The sequence below is a fragment of the Telmatherina bonti genome (assembly GCF_933228915.1).
Source record: "Telmatherina bonti genome assembly, chromosome: 17".
Lineage (NCBI taxonomy): Eukaryota > Metazoa > Chordata > Actinopteri > Atheriniformes > Telmatherinidae > Telmatherina > Telmatherina bonti.
In genome coordinates this window covers 19,308,734-19,328,740 of record NC_136615.1, presented here as the reverse complement: position 1 = coordinate 19,328,740, position 20,007 = coordinate 19,308,734, and the positions used below count along the sequence as shown (strand labels likewise).

The 20,007-nt window shown below is 39.6% G+C and overlaps 1 protein-coding gene across 1 annotated transcript; it reads right to left on the bottom strand.

Moving 5' to 3' along the window:
- Positions 1-1,183: 1,183 nt before the first annotated feature.
- nup155 (nucleoporin 155) lies at positions 1,184-18,998 on the bottom strand. The gene is made up of 34 exons (XM_079256611.1): positions 18,860-18,998; positions 18,456-18,626; positions 10,617-10,754; positions 10,386-10,482; positions 10,152-10,222; positions 9,973-10,065; positions 9,458-9,721; positions 9,294-9,367; positions 9,106-9,197; positions 8,922-9,019; positions 8,678-8,845; positions 8,454-8,554; positions 8,166-8,336; positions 7,961-8,071; positions 7,682-7,776; positions 7,514-7,599; positions 7,274-7,415; positions 6,588-6,654; positions 6,350-6,465; positions 5,881-5,984; positions 5,543-5,676; positions 5,212-5,403; positions 4,844-4,982; positions 4,636-4,771; positions 4,405-4,558; positions 4,212-4,316; positions 3,742-3,896; positions 3,496-3,625; positions 3,294-3,407; positions 3,083-3,203; positions 2,884-2,994; positions 2,399-2,535; positions 2,187-2,293; positions 1,184-2,031 (listed from the first exon to the last, which is right to left on the bottom strand). The coding sequence occupies exons 2-34, from the start codon at positions 18,595-18,597 to the stop codon at positions 1,893-1,895; spliced, it is 4,104 nt and encodes a 1,367-aa protein (XP_079112737.1). The 5' UTR covers positions 18,598-18,626; positions 18,860-18,998; the 3' UTR covers positions 1,184-1,892.
- Positions 18,999-20,007: the final 1,009 nt, after the last annotated feature.

Here is a 20,007-nt window from a genome sequence, read left to right as displayed (position 1 = left end):
AATTAGCTTGATTTGAAAGGGGAGATGTACACATTGATAACAGCAACTAAAATATGATGTAAAGTAAGTTAAGTATTGTGGAATATGTGAGTTGCACCTAGAGTTTGGAAAACTTGCCCAATCATCTCTGCAACTAACAAACAGATGAGTCTGCAATCACTTCTGGTGCCTGTGAGCACTGACACTGCCACAGTGGCCAGTTGGCATTTGAGTGATCTGGACTGGACCCCGTGTCACAGGGCAACTTCAAGCTGGGGTTCCAGGGGGGTGTTTATTAGCAACTACCTCTATAATTTGGAAATCTGAAAAAGTCTGCAGTCCTGACCTCAACTGAACACTTGTGGGATCAGCTTGGGTGAGCTGAATGTGCCAGAATGACCAACATAGCCGGCTGACTTGCAGAATATGCTATTGCCATTACAGCTGTTTTCTTCAAGCTTGATAGAGATGGGGTGCTGGGTATTTCCTCAAGTGTGAGGCTGGGATGTTTGTGTGTCTGTGCCAGGATGGGTGGGGGGGCGATGAAGGAGGGAGGGAGTGGTTGGTGGTCCACTGGTTCAATGGCTGAGATACTAGGGAGCATAATGGCCCATGTCGAGTGTGCGAGGGGTTGGGTAGTGTGAGCTGTGTCCCATGGCTAGAGGGCTCTGATTGGGACCTTCTTCGGCCACTTCTGGGCAGATGTGGTCAAACCTGCATGATTATACTCTCCTTTCGCAGTCTTCACGGTTTTTGCTCTCTCTATACACACACATATACACATGCACTCTGCACAAATTTTCTTACTTTTTGACTAATATAGATGTTCTACCTGGAATATATTACATATTTTGAGTCTCACCTTATTAGAATTTATGTAAATAGTCACTTAATCATTGGAAAAATTAGCACAGCATCTAGTAGAAATTATCCTCTTTCAAGGGATTAAAAATTAAACATAATTGTTTACGCAAGCATGAATGGCGCTAATTGGAAACCTTCAGCAATTAGTGCCTTGTTAGTGATGACAGTGAGAAACGCAGTGCAGTTTAAATGAAAGATAATTGCATAAACAGTCACATCATCTACAATTCTATGCTTCTTTCTGCTGATATTACACACACAATTCACATAAGGCTCTATTTTAACCAGAAAATACACACAGTCGTAAAGGTTAAAATAAATCAAACACATCAAACAAATCCACAATACTTGACAAGTTTTATTACGACATAAAAATGTTTTTTTTTTCCTTAATGAGGGCCAAAATTTTTAGTGCAGGTTAAAAAGATGTCTGTATTCAAAAAGTTCACAAAAGCATTCACACATCGTGGCACTTTTTTGCTTTAGAAAGAACCAAGACATTTGCTGTAAATAATGATTGCAAGTGTGTGAAAAAGCCTCTACAGACAAGAGGACATTATGGTCAAGTTCTGTACAAAGTTACAACATACAATATGAAAAAGTTCAGATGGATTAGTCCAAAAACTTTAAGCTTTGATTTTTTTTTTTTTTCATGAACAGACAATTTAGTTGTTTTATTGCTTTTCTCAAAACCCCAAATCTGATCTATTTGCAACAATGCAAATACTAAAGATCTTCAAAGTTTTGTTTCAGCATAATGTTCAATGTAACAAAGTCTTAACAAATAATTTATAAAACTTGTCTTCGTTTTTACACATTCATTTCTAACCTGAAGACATAAAGTTCATTTGCACCAGTCATCCCAAAACAACTAATCTTTCCCAGACAGCAAAACAAACTGAAGGTGTAAAGCGGTCAACTCAACCAATGACAACAAAAACTTCATCAAATTGTGCTTGCTGATCAGCAAACTTTAAATGAGATGTTTGTTTGAAACCAGCAGTGTAAAATCCAGAGGTGACCTGGCACTTATGAGACAGTGATTAAGGTCAATGGAGTTTCTCTAGCTTTGCCTGAAGTGACTTGAAGTTCCCAATGGTTAGTTGAAGAGCTGAGTTTGGGCTCAAAGACTGCAGTTCAACGAGGTATCCACAGATGTTGTCAAGGCACACATTAGTGAATCTGCGTCTAGAGAGAGGGGGGAAAAAAAAAAGAAGCAGAAAAATGTTAAACAGGTTTGGTTATTGGTCTGCAATCAAACTGAGCTCCACAAACAACATGCACTTTTGTAAATGTTACAACAGTGCAGACCACAGGCCAGCAGCACAACTGACAGTGATTACCTGTCATAGGTCGGCACTCGGCTGGGGTCATCAACATAACCTGAAAGCAGCACGTGGATGCACTCCACCAAATGTAAAGGTTTTTTCAGCCGCTGCCAGCACGGATCCTAAAAGAGGACAGGCAGGTTTTTGGTTTTTTTTCCATGTGAGACAACTGAATTTAATTAAAATGTTTAGTACAGTTTCTAATGTCTGAAAGTGAAAACATGTACCCGTGTCTTGAAGAGTTGATCGTAGACTTCCAGAAGACGAGGAAGCTGTACTCCAATCTCCTGCATGGTGGATGTGACAAATCCAACATCCCAGTTCAGTCGACAAACCTCCTGCTCCAGAAACTTTACGAGAAACTCTGCAATGACAAAGCAAACCTGCGCTTGAAAACAATACGGTCATCAACATGTTCTCTGACATAGATTTGATGGATTACATCTGTATATGCAAGTAGAAAAGATTGATAAAAAAATGTAAATGGAGAGAAAAGAATCAATGTCTCCACTGAAATGACAAGTCTGAACATGCTTGTTATAAAAGGAAGATAATTAGGAGGTAGCAGCGTAACCAAACAGACCCGCACCCAAGAGATATGGTGATATAAATGATGCAAAAGGGAAGTCTAATTATATTACTGTTCAGAAAATTGTCAACAGCGAGCTGGAAAATTCTAACTACGCAAAAAGAGAGTATAATTAAAGCCTACCTAGAGGGAAATATCTCGGCGTTCCAGCATAAATCTTTCCCAGTGATACCAGTTTCAGATTGAGAGACCTCATCCTGTCTGCAGGACTCATGGCGACACTGTCTCCCAGTTCTGGAACACAAAACATTAATAAATGGCATCTGACACATCCTAAAGCAGGGATGCATTGGTTTTTGTTACAGGGTGCTGTTTCACTTGCCTTTCTCCAAGATCTCCTGCCACAACGACTGCACCAGCATCGGGTCAGAATGACCTGCGCAGTGAATGATGGCCAGCTTGCACTCAGACAATTTGAAGTGATCAGCAAACTCTCCATAGAGCTGCACAGCAAAAACACACATTTATCAACATTTCTACTTGCAGTGGAAACAGAAGTCTTTATTTCATCATGGGCTGATGTTCCCAGTTACCTTTGTGATATCCATGAGCTCCGAGTCCAGCTGGGAGATGACATTTTTCACTGAGGGATGATGGGAGTACTGTCTGATCAAGGTTTCCTGGATCTGCACTTGGATACGAACAACCTAACACAGGAGGAAGCACATGATCAGAAACAGAGCAGTCGCCTCATTTCAGGCCAAGATTTCCCTCAGTCATCTGACAACAAAGTACCTCCATCTTTTCTTCCAGCTCATGCAGGAATTCTCCATCAGATGCCTGAGCCGAGATGCAGGAGGAGCTCTTTGCAGACAGGATGGCTCTGGCAATGTACTCCAAACGCTGCTTGAGAGAGATCTCAGTACTACATGAGAAAAAAACACAGATGACAAGGTGCTTCTTTTATTTAAAAAGAATCAGGTCGATAAGACTGATTGGGGGATGGAGGGCATGATTCCCATCATGGTGATGTGTTCAAACCTGTGCATGTCAGCCAGACGGGCCAATACATGAGCTGCTTTTCCAAAGTGACGATTCTTTTCATAGTATCGCCACAACAGATCCATATTGTGAACTTTACTCTGGTCCTGCTTGATCATATCCATCAGATGTTCCTCCAAATATGGAGAATTCACCTGCAAGTCAAATTCCAGATGAAATGTGAACATAATGTGCTGACAGATGTGAAGTGTAAACAAAGACTTTTGAATCCATTATACTTCATTAGAAGGTTACGCAAACATTTCCCATGTTTAGAGGAAACTTTGGGCCATGACATCTATGGGAGAAAACTGCAACAAAATGACTGTCTCGAAATTCATTCTGACATAAAGTACAAGTTCTAATGTTTGGTTTGTCCATTTTGCGCTATTGTAGTAACATTGTGGTTCAGCTCTATTATCTTAGGATATAAAGGTTGATAAATTCAGGTCTATGTATAGAAACCGTACCTCCAGCAGCTTGTCAGTCAGGTCGGCCTGAATCAGCCAGTTGTACAGGGCGATGTGAAACAGCTCATCCTGAGACCTCTGGGCCAGACCAAGGATCTGCTCAAACTACAGAGAAATACAAGATTTTCATTACAACTGCAGATCATGTGTACAGCCATGTAAAGAAACGAATCTCACTTCTGGAGGTACTCACATGAGCTGTAGCTTCTTCGTTGCTGAGCATGTTTGGGTCGGATGTCATAACAGGAGGTCCAGGCTGTTTAGGGACGCTGGGGGACTGCGGGGCAGCTTTGCTCTGGTTCACAAGCTCCTGCATGGTGTCTGTGATGCACTTGTAACATGAAAGTCTGGAAAGAGGACCAAAATTTCGTGTTCTGCTCTTTTTGATGCAGAGAATGTTGTGTTGCTGCTTGGTTTGTTTTACCTTTCCTGGAAGGCCTGTTGTCCTGCTCTGTCTTCTTCAGGCTCTCCGTTCTTGTAGAAGTGGGGACCCAGTCTCTGTGGATCCTTCTTGTCTGCTGCTGTGAGACACAACTCAAGGACCCCCTCATAGAAGCGCACTGACAAATTGAACAGCCTTAGTAATATAAAACACCAAGAAAACAAACAGGCAGTGTCTTGGACGCCCATACCTTGCCTGTACTGAGAACAAACAAATGGCAGGTCTGTGTGCTGGCTGATCTGTTGGTAGAGCCGCAGAGATTCCCTCAGCGTTCTCTCTTTATCTACTTTGTTCTGGATCTGCTTGGAGCTCTGTAGCAGCTCATTAGCCTAAGTGAAGGACAAAAGCAAATTCAGTAAACTGAGACATACAAATCAATGTGATTAAATCGATAACCTTTTAGCACAAGACCTTGTTACTGCTAAAATCTTCTTGATTAAAAGAAATGACACACAGAGATCAATAAAATATAAACATGACACTGCAGAAACTGGGAATAATCAAAGCAGACAATTTGCAATTTATGGGGTGAAAACTGTCCAACATGTGTTGATGTACCTTGGAGCAAACACTGTCATCACTGCTGAACAGCAGGGGGCAGAGGTCACGCAGGTGATTGCTGATGGCGTCCACAGAGGCATTATCTTTGATGTAGACATTAATGAGCCCTGTGATGAGTGCTCCAGATAATTCTTTGCCCCGGATAACTACATCCTTGAAACTTGCCCCCTTCATCTGCTCTTGAAACTCCTATAAACAGTGCAGGTAACAGGAGCAATGAGCACTAATGGAAATGTCAGATTTTGGTTGGAAACAGGAAGGTATTACTGCAGAAAAACTGTACGAGGATCTCTCTGGAATGGAAAATAGTGTTTGTACCCATACACACCTTAGGTAGCTCCGACATAATGAGGCTGAACTGATGATCACAGAGGAGCTTCCAGAGGGCCAGAGTCTGATAAGAGCGATGCACCAACTGCTGAATACCCTGCAGGGACACTTTCTCATAGACCTGAGCCTTGGCTGGGTAGAGACATGGAGAAAAAGATTCATATTTTATATTGTTATCAGTACTAAAAAAAAAAAAAAATAATAATAAAATTAATAAAAATAAATAAAATAAAAAAGTAAATCACTTTTCCTTTTTTTTTTTTGCTATTACATAAAACCTTATTTAACAAAATATAAATAAAATAAAATAAAAAAAACTCTGAACTTATAACTCACTGTGATATTTCCTCTGGAGTTCCTGCTGAACCTGCTGGGAGTTCACTCCATCAGGACGCATGAATCCCAGCAGTCTTTGCTGCAGGTTGGCAGGGGAGGTGAAGCTGAAGGGGAGCGAAACACAGGGGACGGAGAGCAGAGAAAATCTTGTTAAATATATAGGAAGCGATGAAGAAAATAAGTAAAAGCAGTTTCCATTACAAAATTAGCTGTAATGATTTGAAGAAAAGCCTTTAAAACAGATTTGATTTTATTGTAGTTTTCTGCCCTGAAGCAGAAGTTACATGTGATGCTCCCCACAGGCTAAGGACATTAAGGAAATGACAAACAATGACATCACGGCAGATATTTTACTAATTTGGTCCACAGTACTCGTTTTAATTTGTTGGCAGCACAGCTCTGGTATAGAGGACTGTTGGTGGAACCTAATGAGACCAAAAAGAAAAAAAAAAAAAGATGACGGTCTTACCTTGCAACACCAAGAGAGGAAGGACTGAGCTGAGAGTTTTTATCCAGAAACTCCTGCAGACCGCTGAGTTCAAGAAGGACTGACTCCAGTTCAAATGACGCAACACTGCTTTCCAGCTGTGGGGAGAACAGATATAAAACATGTTCACTATCCATAACATCATTTAGAAAAAAATCCTATGTATTTAATACTCCTAATACAAGGATAAATGTAATTGCAATGTGATTATGATACTTGCAATATTAATGGTTTGGTTTCCTTTGCTCATCGTTTTCTCCACAGCAAGGCTGCCATCCCAAATATTTCTGTTGGGGTTTAACAGTGAACAGGAGAGAAAGACCAAGTTAAAGGACAGCATCGCCACAAGTCAACGAGGGATGTTCATTTTCTTTGTCTGATACCAATTCCGATACCTGGGGTTAATGACTATGCCGATACAGAGTACTAATTGCATACCTGTATTATCAAATAGAGGTCTATAAAATATGAATTATTTTTATTGGAGTGTTTAGGTATAATATTGTTGTTACTATCATTCAATGTCTTTAACTTGCTATTGGGATTCTTTAATAACTAATAATACCAAATTGCTGACACAACAGTAATGCTAAATGTTAGCACAATGAAGACTCGCATGCAGTTACGTTTCCACCAACTAACTTAAATCAATCATCACTCACAACTGTGTAACTTCATGTGTCTGTGTGTGGGGGGGTTGGGCAGGTAAAAAAAAAAAGAAAAAAGAATTGTGGTTTATTTACTCTGGTATGGATGGTATTAAGACAGAAAGACTCACTAACATTGGTCACCTCACTTTTGGCAGGATTAACAAGTTTTTCCAATTCCAATACTGGCATTGAACAAACTATAAAATCAACCGCAAAAGAAATATGTTGCCAGACCCAGAAAAACTTATTTAATTACCCAAGAATGCGAGCAAAGTAGATGCAGATGCCATTATGTTTCCCAGAGAATATCACCTCTGGGCCGGCTGACATGGGTGTGATGGGGGCAGATCCAACATGCATCGGTGCAAATGGGGTTGCCAATGCAGGAGGTACAACACCTGAAGTGAGATTGATAACACATAACGATACATTCAACATTCAGATGTCTTTTTTTTTACGTTCAGTTTACTTCAGAAAAGATGGCCTGTTAACTCACCTGGTACAGGAGAACTCATCACAGGTCCGACGGTGCTGGGAGCTGCCATGGCTGCAGGAAATCTCATCTGTGCTTCTCCTCCATACCTAAAGACACCAGAAAAACAGAACAACTGTATTGACTGGGTGCCCAATGTGAATAGGTGGAAAGTCTATACCACCATCAGACCTGAAGAAGGCTCTAGTGGCCCACTGTGAAACCTCTCGGTCAGAAGCTGAACTGGAACAAGCCAAGATCAGCGCTGTAGCACAGGCCTGCTCCTCCTAGGCAGATCAGAATTTAAAGAAAGTATCAGGCAAAGTCTTCAAAAAAACAAAACAAACAAACAAAAAAAACTGTATCAATGTGTTTGTCATGCAGGCTCTTGGTTAATGACAACTAAAACCCATATGTGTTGATGATTTTGACGTTAAATAACTACAAAATGGTAACTGCTTTGCACTGCACCCTGTGTAGCTTGAAGAAGCGTTCGATCTCTTCACTTTCTCCCCCAGCACAGCTCACAAGGAGGTAACGAAGCTGGTCTACTGGCCGCAGTTTCTGGAATATGTGACTCCCCTGTGGGACAGCAAAAAGTAAGACAATGTTTTTTTTCATACAACAACATTAAGCGCTATGTGTGTAACATGATGGGCGTGCCGGAGCGTTTAACCTTTGCAGAGAGGAGGACAAACTTCTGTGGAGGGATATTGTGCTGCTGGACAACCACAGGTGAATCTGTAATTGGAATCTGCTCCTTGTTTAGAGGAGTGAAAATCTTTGGAGGCCTCTCGTCAGTAATAGCACAAAGAGCCCAGGAGTGTCCATCCACATTAGACATCATCTTTAATTTAAGACAGAGGAAAGGGAGGCATATTTTAGCAACACTTAGCAAAGATTTTCTACATGCATCTTATCTGGCTACAAAGTACACTCTGCCAGCAGTGCTACAAGTGCGGACCTGTGTCTCCATCAAAGGTTTCTTGAAGGGAAAGGAGTCATGGTTTATGCACCACAAGATGTCACTGTCTTCTGTTTCAGAGGCAGCCATGAGCAGGACGCCTGGAACATTTAAAATGTGTCTAAGAGAGATTTGGGTTCTGACAAATGTGCAGATCAAAGAGCTGAATAAAATACTGAGCAAAACAAGACATTGCAGGTTTTGACTCAGATTTTAACTTTTACCTTTACTATGTAGAGCCTTATGGACCTTTGCAGGTTTCTGCAGGGTGGAAGAGGCAGAAAACCCTGGCGGCAAACGAACATGGACTAAAGCTAGGAGGCTTGGCCGAACTGCAACATACTTCTGGTGCAGAGGGGCAAAAGGTGTTGTGCAGAAGTAGAGACGTACACCTGGAAAAACAGAGCATCAGTAATGCATGTACATTTCCAAGTTTCACCCAGCACTCATCACACCGCTCAGAATTACCTGCATGAGTTACAGCAAGCAGGTGGCAATCTGAGGACTCAGATTTTTCAATCACGGATATCTGAACGATGGGCTTGAAGACAGAGCGGTCAATTGTCCTGAAAATAGTTTAAAAGCATATAAAAACTCACTTCCCAAAGAGGAAACTGAATCAAACATTAAGAAAGAAAAAAACAAACTCTACCGTGCAATGTTTCCACCAGCTGCAACTATGGAACTCTGTGACATTGTTGCCACACGACTCATACCTTGGCCATCGGCACCCAGGTCGTACACCTGAAAAACAGAAGTTAAATTAAATATTCAGCAGTTTCCTTTATAACCCAAAAACCACTGGAGAAAAAGCAACATGGCACTTATTAGACACCACACCTGCAGGACACCTTTCTCAGAGCGAGTGTAGAGTATGTTGCGAGTGTTATCAACTGCAATCTGCACAATGGGATCTGTGGAGAACACACCAGAACATTCAGGGATATTTCAACTAGATGAGTGACACATTTCACTTCACATGGAAACGTGTACCCTCTGCTCACCATCCTCTGAAAAGGAGAACTGGAGCACAGATGGAATGAGGAAGGACAGAGAGCTTTTAGAGTGGTTGATTTTTCTGCAGCGTTGGCTGAGCCAGCCTGCTTCAGCCTGGTAAGCTATCTCATAAAGGCAGCCATCCTTTCCCGCCATAAAGATGCGTCCCAGGTCTGTGGAGGTGATGGACAGGATGTAGGTGTTGTCTGTGGGGATTGAAAACAGGGGGTCTGGCAGCAGCTGCATCCCACCAGACATGCTGTCATTCAGTCCTGTAGCAAAACAATAACACAAAGATGACAAACGTCTCTCTGCATTCCATCTGGATGTTTTTACATGTAATATCACATTGACTTTAAACAGTGGATTTCTATAAAGAACACAATTACAGAAAGAATGTGTTGAAATTAATCTGTTATTATCAAAATAATTTAAGAAACTGATCATTGCTTTCTTTTGATAGCTACAAAATTATTCAGAAAAAAGCCCCTCATGCATTAAAAGTGACTTCAGACAAACTCACCAGCTTGGCCCTTGGAGAAACTGAGGCCAAGAATTACTACATCCACAGAAGTGGCCAGTACCAAGAGGTAGTGAATGTGTGGCTGTAAAATCCCTAAAAATGACAAAAACATTTATAAATTTTATAAATATAAAACTATTTAAAAGAAAAAAAACTACTGAAAGATTGCTTAATCATACCTTGTTTTGGTTTCACAAGACCCACAGACAAAATAGTTTCAATCAGCCCATCAAAGTAGACAACATCTCCTCTGTTAAAAAAAACATAAAAGACCAGAAAATGAGAAACAAGTTTTGTCTGCACATTTATCATCGACTAAATGTGATAATTAAATTGGTTTTAGATAGACTGTGTGTGTGCACATCTGATGGTTGCAGTGATGTTTGTACTGTTATTTACAAAAGGCTACAGACCCATCTTCGTAATTCCACATGAAGATGTCATTGTCGATCGTGAGCCACGCTCGAGAGATCTCAGGAAAGACTCCCATCATGCAGTTAAACTGCATATCTAAAAAAAATTGTTAAGCAGAAACTCACATTTGCTCGGCAACAGAACCAGGAGTACAACAACCTTTTTCTTAGCCTGATGAAAACTTCAGGGTCCATTTGAAAGCAATGTCTCTTAAAATACAAAGAGGATACGGCTGAATTGCTCCACCAGCTCGGGAGGCAGAGGGACTCTTCGAACAGCGCTGAGCTCCGGGAGGTTTGGCACACTAAGCAATCCTGGTCCCTGAAGGGGGTAGTCCATGTCCGAAACTCCAGAGAGGGACGGCATGTCTGTCAAGAATATGAAAGACTTAACGTGGTATTTAACGTTTTAGAGGAACTTTCTTCATATAAAAGAAAAAGTGGCTTGTTAGTGGGTACAATGACGGACAAAAGGAGTGTGGATTTGCAGATTTGAAGTACAGTGAATATATAAATCATATGAACCGCATAAAAATACATGGCTGACAATCAAGAGTTTTTAATAAGTAGGATGGCCAATAATTGTTGCTGTAATCCTGTTTTTATGCAATTAAAATTCAGAATCAGTTTATGTAGAAAGTGTACATACAATACTTTACATGAAGATCTTTAGAATGCTTCAAAGTTCTAATTTATTTCAACTAAACACAGAAAACAACGTGAACGGGACACTTTTACACTAGAAAGGTGTGCTTGTATCTTCAAAATTTTTTTACACTAATTACCATCATTCATACAAGTCATGGCTTCCTGCTGCATCTGTCACCTCTGGAGGAAGATTAAATGTACTAAAAATGTAAGTAAAACCAACTATTTGATCCTTTAAATTATCTTTTTTTTCCTTTAGCAACAGAATTGATAACTGATAAACCACAATCATATTTAGTAGCGTAACATATTGGTAAATCAATCATCAGCCCCAGTAATGTTGAGAGAGCATTGAAATTTATTCTAACTGAACTGTAAATTTAGCATTATTTACCACTCTAACATGAAGGTCTGTAATAACACAGGATTAAGAGTCTTAAAGGCAGGGTAGGTGGTCCTGGAAAAACAGTTCAAGCAAGCAACGTTTTAAAAATACACAATTCAAAAGTCCACACCCCTTTCTTCAGACTTCCCCACTGAGGCCACGCCCCCAAAGCACAGAATGCGTAATGCTGCTTCCCGAGGTTTCACCGTATTATCACATGATATGCCGTTCATTCTTAAAGACAGGCACCTGCAGTGGGTGGCAGGACTCTTTCTATGGCTCAAAAAAGTATTTTCCTTCAGTCCACTGTACTGATCAATATTTGAATGTGCAGTTAATCTATTAGCCACACAATGAAGTCCGTTATTTTTTAGTTCCTTTATGGTTTCTGATTTTCCCAAGAGCTTCTGGGAATCTAGCTCTGGGTAGCCAAAAACGAACCTGTTAGTGTTTATAATTCATAGTCTCTATAATTACTGGTTTATTTACATTCAGTAAGTGTCTGATAACATTAGTAAGTATATAAGTTTTCTGCCACCTTTTCCTCCAGTCGCTCTGATATATTGCCTCTCCACTACTGAGTGGTGGGGGTCTGATCAGAAGGGAAGTTACTGGGTGTCAGGTTAAACCAGCGTTTCCCCTAAACTGGGGGTTCCGATCCCCACGGTGCTCCCATAAGAAATTCAGGGTGCCAAATATACATACATCCTACATTTGTTAAAAAAATTAAATAAATAAAAATAATTTTTTTAAAATATGAGATATTTCAAATCAGGGCTTTAAAAATTAATGTAAAGATTAATTCGTGGAATGAATGTATCATTTTTTAAATGCATAAATAAAGTTAGCTATTACTTGCACCATGTTAAAATCTAAATTTATTTTTACGACATGAGTGCTTTTTCACAACGGTAAAGATAATCCACCAAAAATAATTTTATCTTCATTTGTAAAGATCCTGACATATGTACAGCTTTGTATTAGAAGAGGATCGCCCAGCCAAGCTCTAACTCTCAGTCACAGCTTGATGCACAAAGTAGGGCACATGCGGAGGGGTTGAGGTGGAAGGACAAACGGCAGCTGAGTTTGATAGACATATCACCATTTAATTGTTTAGAACAGGCCGATTGAAACAATTAAATGGGTGTCTGTTCCATTAATGACCTTTTTTATTTTTGTGTTAATGAATTAAATTAACTGACTGCTTTCAGAGTGTGAAGGGTATTTTAAGCAATATAGTAAAAATTTGACCTGGAAAACATCTCCTACCCTGCCTTTAACTTTAAAAGTATGTTTACTCACTGTGGATTTGATTTTACACTGTGCTGCTTATCTAAGGTAGTCCTATGAGGAAATATCTTGAAAACTTTTATAGAATAAATTGTTAATCAATCTATATACAAGTATTTGAATGAAACAAAAATGTTAGAAAATACCAGTCATAAAATAATTCCTTGTTTTCTTCATCACAAAACCATCAGCGACAAGAAAGTCCTGATGGTCTGAATAGCTGCAGACTGGTCCCAGTTGCATCACTTTCAAATGAGGCAAATGAAGGTGCAGAGAGGACCCCGTGTCATCAGACCTGTCCTGGTAGACTGGATTTGAAAATAGAGAAGCCACATCCTGGCAGAGAAAATAGTTTTAGCCCATCAGGTCCTGCTGGTTCAGAGGATACCATCAGCACTGTGGATACTCGCACACCAAGTGAACTAAGGGCCATCCCGTTCATCTGTACCCCAGAAGAGTTCTCACTGCCTTTCTTCCCCACATCCCCATCACCTCCTCCTGCAGCATCACAGATACAACCTAAAAGAAAACCATCCCGTCTTCCTGTGTTGAAATCTAGGTTAGGCGGAGCAGGTCAGTTCTTTTACACACAATATTAAGGGTCCAAAGTAGCAAAACCACATGCATTAAAGGTAGAGTATGTAAGATTTCAAGGTGATTCTTTCCACCACTAGGTGGCAAACACCAGGTCATGAGCAAAACCACAAAACTGCTACCCCCACAAACGACCACAGGTTGGCAGTAATGAGCAAAACTCACCCCTCACCCCTCCTCCTTGCCAGCTCCAATGAGGGCAGGAATCGCTTGTGATCTGTAGCTCAGAGCCGCTCTGCAATAAATGGGCTTATACTCCCCCTACTGGTGGAAAAAAAGTACTACTTTTTTTTTTTTTTTTAACTGGTCAGAAAACATTCAAGAAGGGTCTTTGTCATTAATTAAACTTGTAATTTAATAACATCAAATATGGACAGACTGGAACCTACATGTTTAAAAAATTAATTATGATTGTAATTATTTGTTTTAGTTAATTTATTTTGAAAATATTGAAAATCTTACATACTCTACCTTTAAACACTGGCTTAAATCAAAGACCAGATTTAATTAAATCCATTGGCTTCCTTAGTTTGGCAGTTATTAACTAAACTATTGTGGACTGAAAAGCACAGACTGTTAAACATAAAATGACTTTGTTGTGGAGTGGGACTATACAAATAAAGTTTAATTAAATTATATATATCTATTTGTAAATGAAGAACTCTGAGAACTTAGATTTAAATGCCCATTTAATACTCAGGTCCACCACTCAAGTTTTAAATATACCAATATTTATTCAAACTGAAATGTTAACAGAGATTCACATATTGTTATTTTTCTCTCATTTTTAATTTTGCAGTCAAAGAAGCAGAAGACGTACACAGACTACTAACTACAAAACATCAGGTGAATTGGACCCTGGATATAATCAAGCCCCTAAACTGCAAAGAAGTTATTCCTTTACCACAACCGCCTGCAGCCTCTAAAAGGAACCCTGCAAGGAAAAACATCCATCAAACTCTTTCTAGAGAGCCCAACTCATCAACAATAAAAAGTAATGTTGGGACAATCAACAGGCTCAACAAGATAAACAGGGTCTCAAATCTCCAGAAAGCCGACAGTGAAGACCGCGAAAGTCTGCAGCCACTAAATAATCCTGCAGCCGGTCTGTCTCAGTGCATCACTCTTCTCAGTTCAGGCAACTGGTAAAACTCTGAACACTCAGCAGATGCAATGTTCTTCTGCTTTGTGGGTGACAAACTTTGTTTTTTATGGTAAATTATCTGTAATCATTGTTGCTGTTATAGGATGAACCTTTAAAGTGCAGCACATTTTCATAGCAGTGTCATCTCAATACAGGAAGCAGAAGATAAATGGGCTGCGCTGTGTTCGGGCTCTCGTGCAACACCATGCAAACACTCTGATGGTCAAATTACACCAAGTGTGTCTGGCAGTGATAGAAGAGGTACTGACTGTATTTTCCTCTTTTCACTGTTCAGGCTGGTTTTTTTTTATAGCCCACAGGTCTATGTGAGTGTTTGTTACAATGAACTAATGTCATACTCACTGTGATATTTACTTTTGCTGTCTAGGTTAAAAATCTGCGCACTGCAGTGGCCAGTGCAGCCATACAGACCATTGAGTCGCTTTATGCTAACCTGCAGAAGAACATGGACAATGAAGTAGAGATAACAAGTCGTGCTCTGTTACTGAGGTTTGCCAATACATCTGCAAATAACTTTCTGAAGAACCAGCTCAACTTGGCACTTGAAGCCCTGGTACACAACTGCAGCCCTGGCCGAGTGCTGCCTGCTCTTCTCAATACAGGACTGAAGTAAAGCCACACTGCACCATTAGAATCCATGAATGCATAATAGCTGCAGAAACCCAAGGAGGTCAAATCAAACAGAATTTATCTTTTTGTCCTTTTTTGTTTCAGCCATCTGAGTAAAGCTGTAAGAGAAAGTACAGCTCAACAGCTCCACTTACTGGCCGACAAACTGGGAGCAGCAGGAGTCTTAACAGCCGGACAGAATTTCACCCCGCAATTCCTAATTGCAGTGAGCAAGATGTCCCTAGATGCAGCTGCTGAAGTTAGGTTAGTTACCCCTTTAACTGCTGGTCTAGTTAAAAAATTATGCAAGTAGTAAACTTGCATGAACTAAGTAAGTGCTGTTATCCAGTTACTGATTGTCTACTGTTTCTATATTATTAATTGTTATTTCAACCATTTGTTACAAAAAAAAAAAAAAGATATTATTGTCCCAAGAAAATGAAGGGAAGAAAAAGTGAAAGGAAAGATAAGATAAGATAAGATAAGATAAGATAAGATAAGATAAGATAAGATAAGATAAGATAAGCCTGTATTTGTCACTCACAGGAGAAATTCATTGTCACAGCAGCTAGGAATAGTGAAAACACACATTGTAAAAATATAAAGAAAAATCTATAAGAAACAGATATGCGAGTACTGTAATGAATGCCTATGATAATAACAGAATCAAATGACTTCAGTACACAATTATTATTGCACATTATGATCAGGCGTGGTATAAGTCATCACTATATATGTAGGAAAAACTTGTTAACTCCACATACACACACATGGTTTACTGTGAGCCTGCCTGATTGTAAAGTCTGACGGCAGCAGAGAAGAATGACCTGCTCTCTCATACAACTACATTCACGCTGTGTAAGGGAGCAGGTCCTTCCTCCCTGCTGCCGTAAAACTATTAGGAAACATTTTCCCATAGTTTTTTTTTTTACTTTATTTTTAGTGCAGACATTAAATAGATATTACTGCATTTGCTTCAGGGGTCAGTTTTGTGATTCTTGGGGTTTTAACTTTATACGATCCACTACAAATTGTGTTGGAGTGCTTAGTAAGTGGATCATCTCTGCAGGCCCCAAGGACATGCTATCATCAAAAAACTGGCTAAACACCAAGACTTCATGTGCCTGTGGAACCAGACCATTCCCTACAAGGATCGGCGCTGGCTGGAAAAGACTTTAAATAATCTAGTCAAAGAAAAGGGAGAGGACAATTAGCTAGGTGCATGGTGATGCATCAGTACAAAACATCACTACCTGAATACTGACATTTTTATATTTGTACATTCAGATAAAAATCCAATTAAAAAGCCTTTTCACCTCTAAAGCTCAAATGGATCTAGAGTCATTACGTCTAATACTGCTTTTATACTAAAGTAGCATTTAAAACCCATTTTAAACTTGGCTATATTCTCCAGAATATCCCGATTATTTTTATTCTAATACCTTGTTTATTATCAATGCATTCAGGATTAGTGTTTTGTGTACACCAGTTCATCAACTCTCAGGGAATATGTTAATAAATACAACAAGATAAAGGTGTAGCATGACTGTTTGTCTTAAAGCTTTGGTCAGAGATCTATTGTATGTGCTCTCAGTGCAACATATTGTTAATTCAGTTTATTAATGAAGAAAAATCCACCAAACAATGTGAACATCCCCATGCTGATTTAGCTTTTTAAGCCTTTTCACTGAAAATATGACCCTCTTAATACCTTCATTTCACATTAACAGATGAAAACTAAGTTATCCCTCACAGTCTCTTTTCACATTGGCATGCAAATGAGTTTCTCTGATGCAAAAAAGTCTGCAGCTTTCCCAAAAGATTTATGCTTGTTTTCTTCATATCACACTGTTATTATGCATATTACATTTGCACGTTTTGATTGATCACATATCCGTGCTTCAAAAATAAAGAAAAAAGTAATGATACTAAGAAGTACAAGGATACTTCACTTTGTTTTTGTTGTATGTTCATCAGATATAAAAAAAAAAACAAAACATCCAGTCTTTTTATTAAACCCTGTAATGCTTCTGTTCCATTAGTATCAGCTTGTCTCAACTTAACTCGCTGCAACTCGTCTCAGCTTCGTCCTGGGTCTTTTCCATTAAAATTTAGTACCAGGTCTAAAATGGGCGGTATTTGCGTGAAATCACCGTGATGTCAGTGTTGTGCATGACAAGTTCTAAAACAACACAGGACCTAGAGGCAATGTGCTACTTGGTCTGTGGTTCACCGGTCCCAACACAGCTACCTGTGGCCATTAAGTCAGAAAGCTCTTGACAGATTTTTTCATTTCGTGTTGCTGCATCTAGTTCCCTCTGTCTCCTTTCAACTAAATGTCTCCACCTCAGCGTTTGACCACGGAACACACTTTTGTTGTGACATTGCTTGTAACATCATTTAAACAACTTGTGAGTTTGAGTGCTTTTCCTGTGATGTCACTCTCTGACCCTGACCTCTGATTGGCCGCATCCTTGACCAATAGCAGCATGCAGTCTGGCGATGTCACACACAACCCGACTCAGTTCGCTCAGAACCTAGCCTGAGGTTTTACCAAAAAAGTACCGGTGAATGGGTACAAAAGCCTAGTGGAAAACCCTACAAACCAAGCCAAGGCGAGTTAAGTTTAGACAAGCTGATACTAATGGAAAAGAGCCATAACATAACCATATCATGTCACTCCACATTTTGATGGCTGCTGCCAGAGTTTTTATCATGTAAAAATATACACAAGTACATGAATGAAAGCACAAGGAGACAAATAGTTAAAAAACAAATCCAGACACCCAGTGAGGTTTAATGTGATTACAATCTAAGACTTAGTTTTAAGAAAAAGCTTTCTGAACCAGAATTGTTTTACAGCTGTGATGTTCTAAAACAATGACTCCAACCAAGTTACAACCCCACAGATTAATAATTAGGTTGCTGATTACTGATCAGTCAATCGAGAATTGTGTTTCTTCACCTGGCTCAACATCAGCATACTTAAACACAGACTAAAGACTAAATGTAATTTATCTATTTTTTTTCATGGTTTTGCTAAATTTAATCATAGAAAGAAGTAATGTTTATGTTTTGGAAGATTTGGGAATTTGTACTTTACATTTGAGAAAATATAGTTAGTATTTTCAACATTTTCAATGCTCAGTTAAGCAAGAAGTTAATCATGACCATCATTGATGATTTCAGTGATAATAAAAACAAGAAACTGAATCCACAAATCAGCACAGCACCAAATTTATGTTTAATCGTAACGATTCCAACTAAATGCTTCTCAATCTCCACCAATCTTCTGCCATTGATTATTAAGTACTAAAATTAATTTATAGAAACACAAATTGGGTACTATCACCCAGTTTTCCCCCCAACCATAACTTACTGTGTGAAGGGACGCTGAGCAGCTCTGACAGGTCAGGAAAGCAGCGGTCATCCTGTACGTGTCTGTCTATAAGTCGGGCAGAGTTCTCCAGCGCCTCGGCGAGTGCAGCTGCGGGGCTTCCTGCTCCAGCACTGGACGGCATCGCTGGGGAGACCACCACTTTTCTTTTACCTGGGGAGAAAACAAATAATTGCAGAATGCAGATTAAACAAAATAGCCAAATCGAACATATTATAAAGTGTGAATAATGGATATGTTATGTGAGTTTATGCATGGTAAACTCACAACTCAAATTATTATCTGTCCATTTTAGCAAGCTGGTTTAGCACATTATAACTGTATCATTTAGCATCTAAGCTAACGACTAGCGAAGTGTTAAATTATGTTTTAAAGTTAATTCATACCTTTGACCAACTTAAAAGGTTCAGAATGAGACTGACTTGACTGACAAGTTTTTTTTAGGCTCCTCAAACACTGTTTAAACAAAAATATTCAGCAGACACATGCAATTACTAGCCCGCCAACCTCATGCATGGGGGCAGAGAATAGTTTACTTCCGGTGAATGAGCTTGAATTTCTTCTTTGCTTTGTTTTTCTATACCAAGTGCTTGCTTGTGCTGCCATCTTCTGGTCAGTGTAATTCTGCGCCTAGTACTCATCCGAAATACTGGATTAAATATTTATATTCGATAACATAAATTAAATGTGGGGCTCCAGGGGGGCATAGTGGTCAGCACTGTGGCCTCACAGCAAGAAGGTTGGGGGAAGGCTTGGACAGTAGCCTTTCTGTGTGCAGTTTGCATGTTCTCCCAATGTATGCATGGGTTCTCTCTGGGTTCTCCGGCTTCCTCCCACTGTCCAAAGACTTGCATGTTGGGTTAATTAGTTACTCTAAATTGCCCATAGGAGTGAGTGTGTGGTTATTTGTCTCTGTGTTGGCCCTGCAATGGACTGGCAACCTCTCCAGAGTGTACCCCGCCTTTCGCCCAAAGACTGCTGAGATAGGCTCCAGCTACCCGTGACCCTTTCTCGGACTGAGTGGTTAGGATAATGAATGAAAAATTAAATGGGATTTCAACTGCTATGTGTTTATATTTCTGCTAAAATAATTTTTATTTCTCTGTAAATAATCAATTCATTAAATTTTTTTATGACTAATTAATTAATTGGTATGACTTCCATTAGTCAAAAGCTTGAACATGACAAGAGGTGTAGGGAGAGAGTAGAATATATCACCAGAAATAAATTCTGCAGTACAAATGTGTAAGCAGGATTCAGCTTGACTGGCTTCGTAAGTATAACAAAAGAGGCAAAATATTACACCAATCATTAGTGTGAAGCACTTTGACCTTCTGAAACAAACTTCAATCTTCAAATTACTTACTTACATTGCGACAGAGAAAGCACCTTTCCAGCTTCCCCCCCTACCTATCTGCCTATAGCAGGTAGGAGCACCACAGTACAGACAAAAAATACCCCTATTGATGGAAAATGACACATTTGATGTAGGGGAAACGCGCAAACAAGCAACAAAGTAAAAAGAGATATTTAT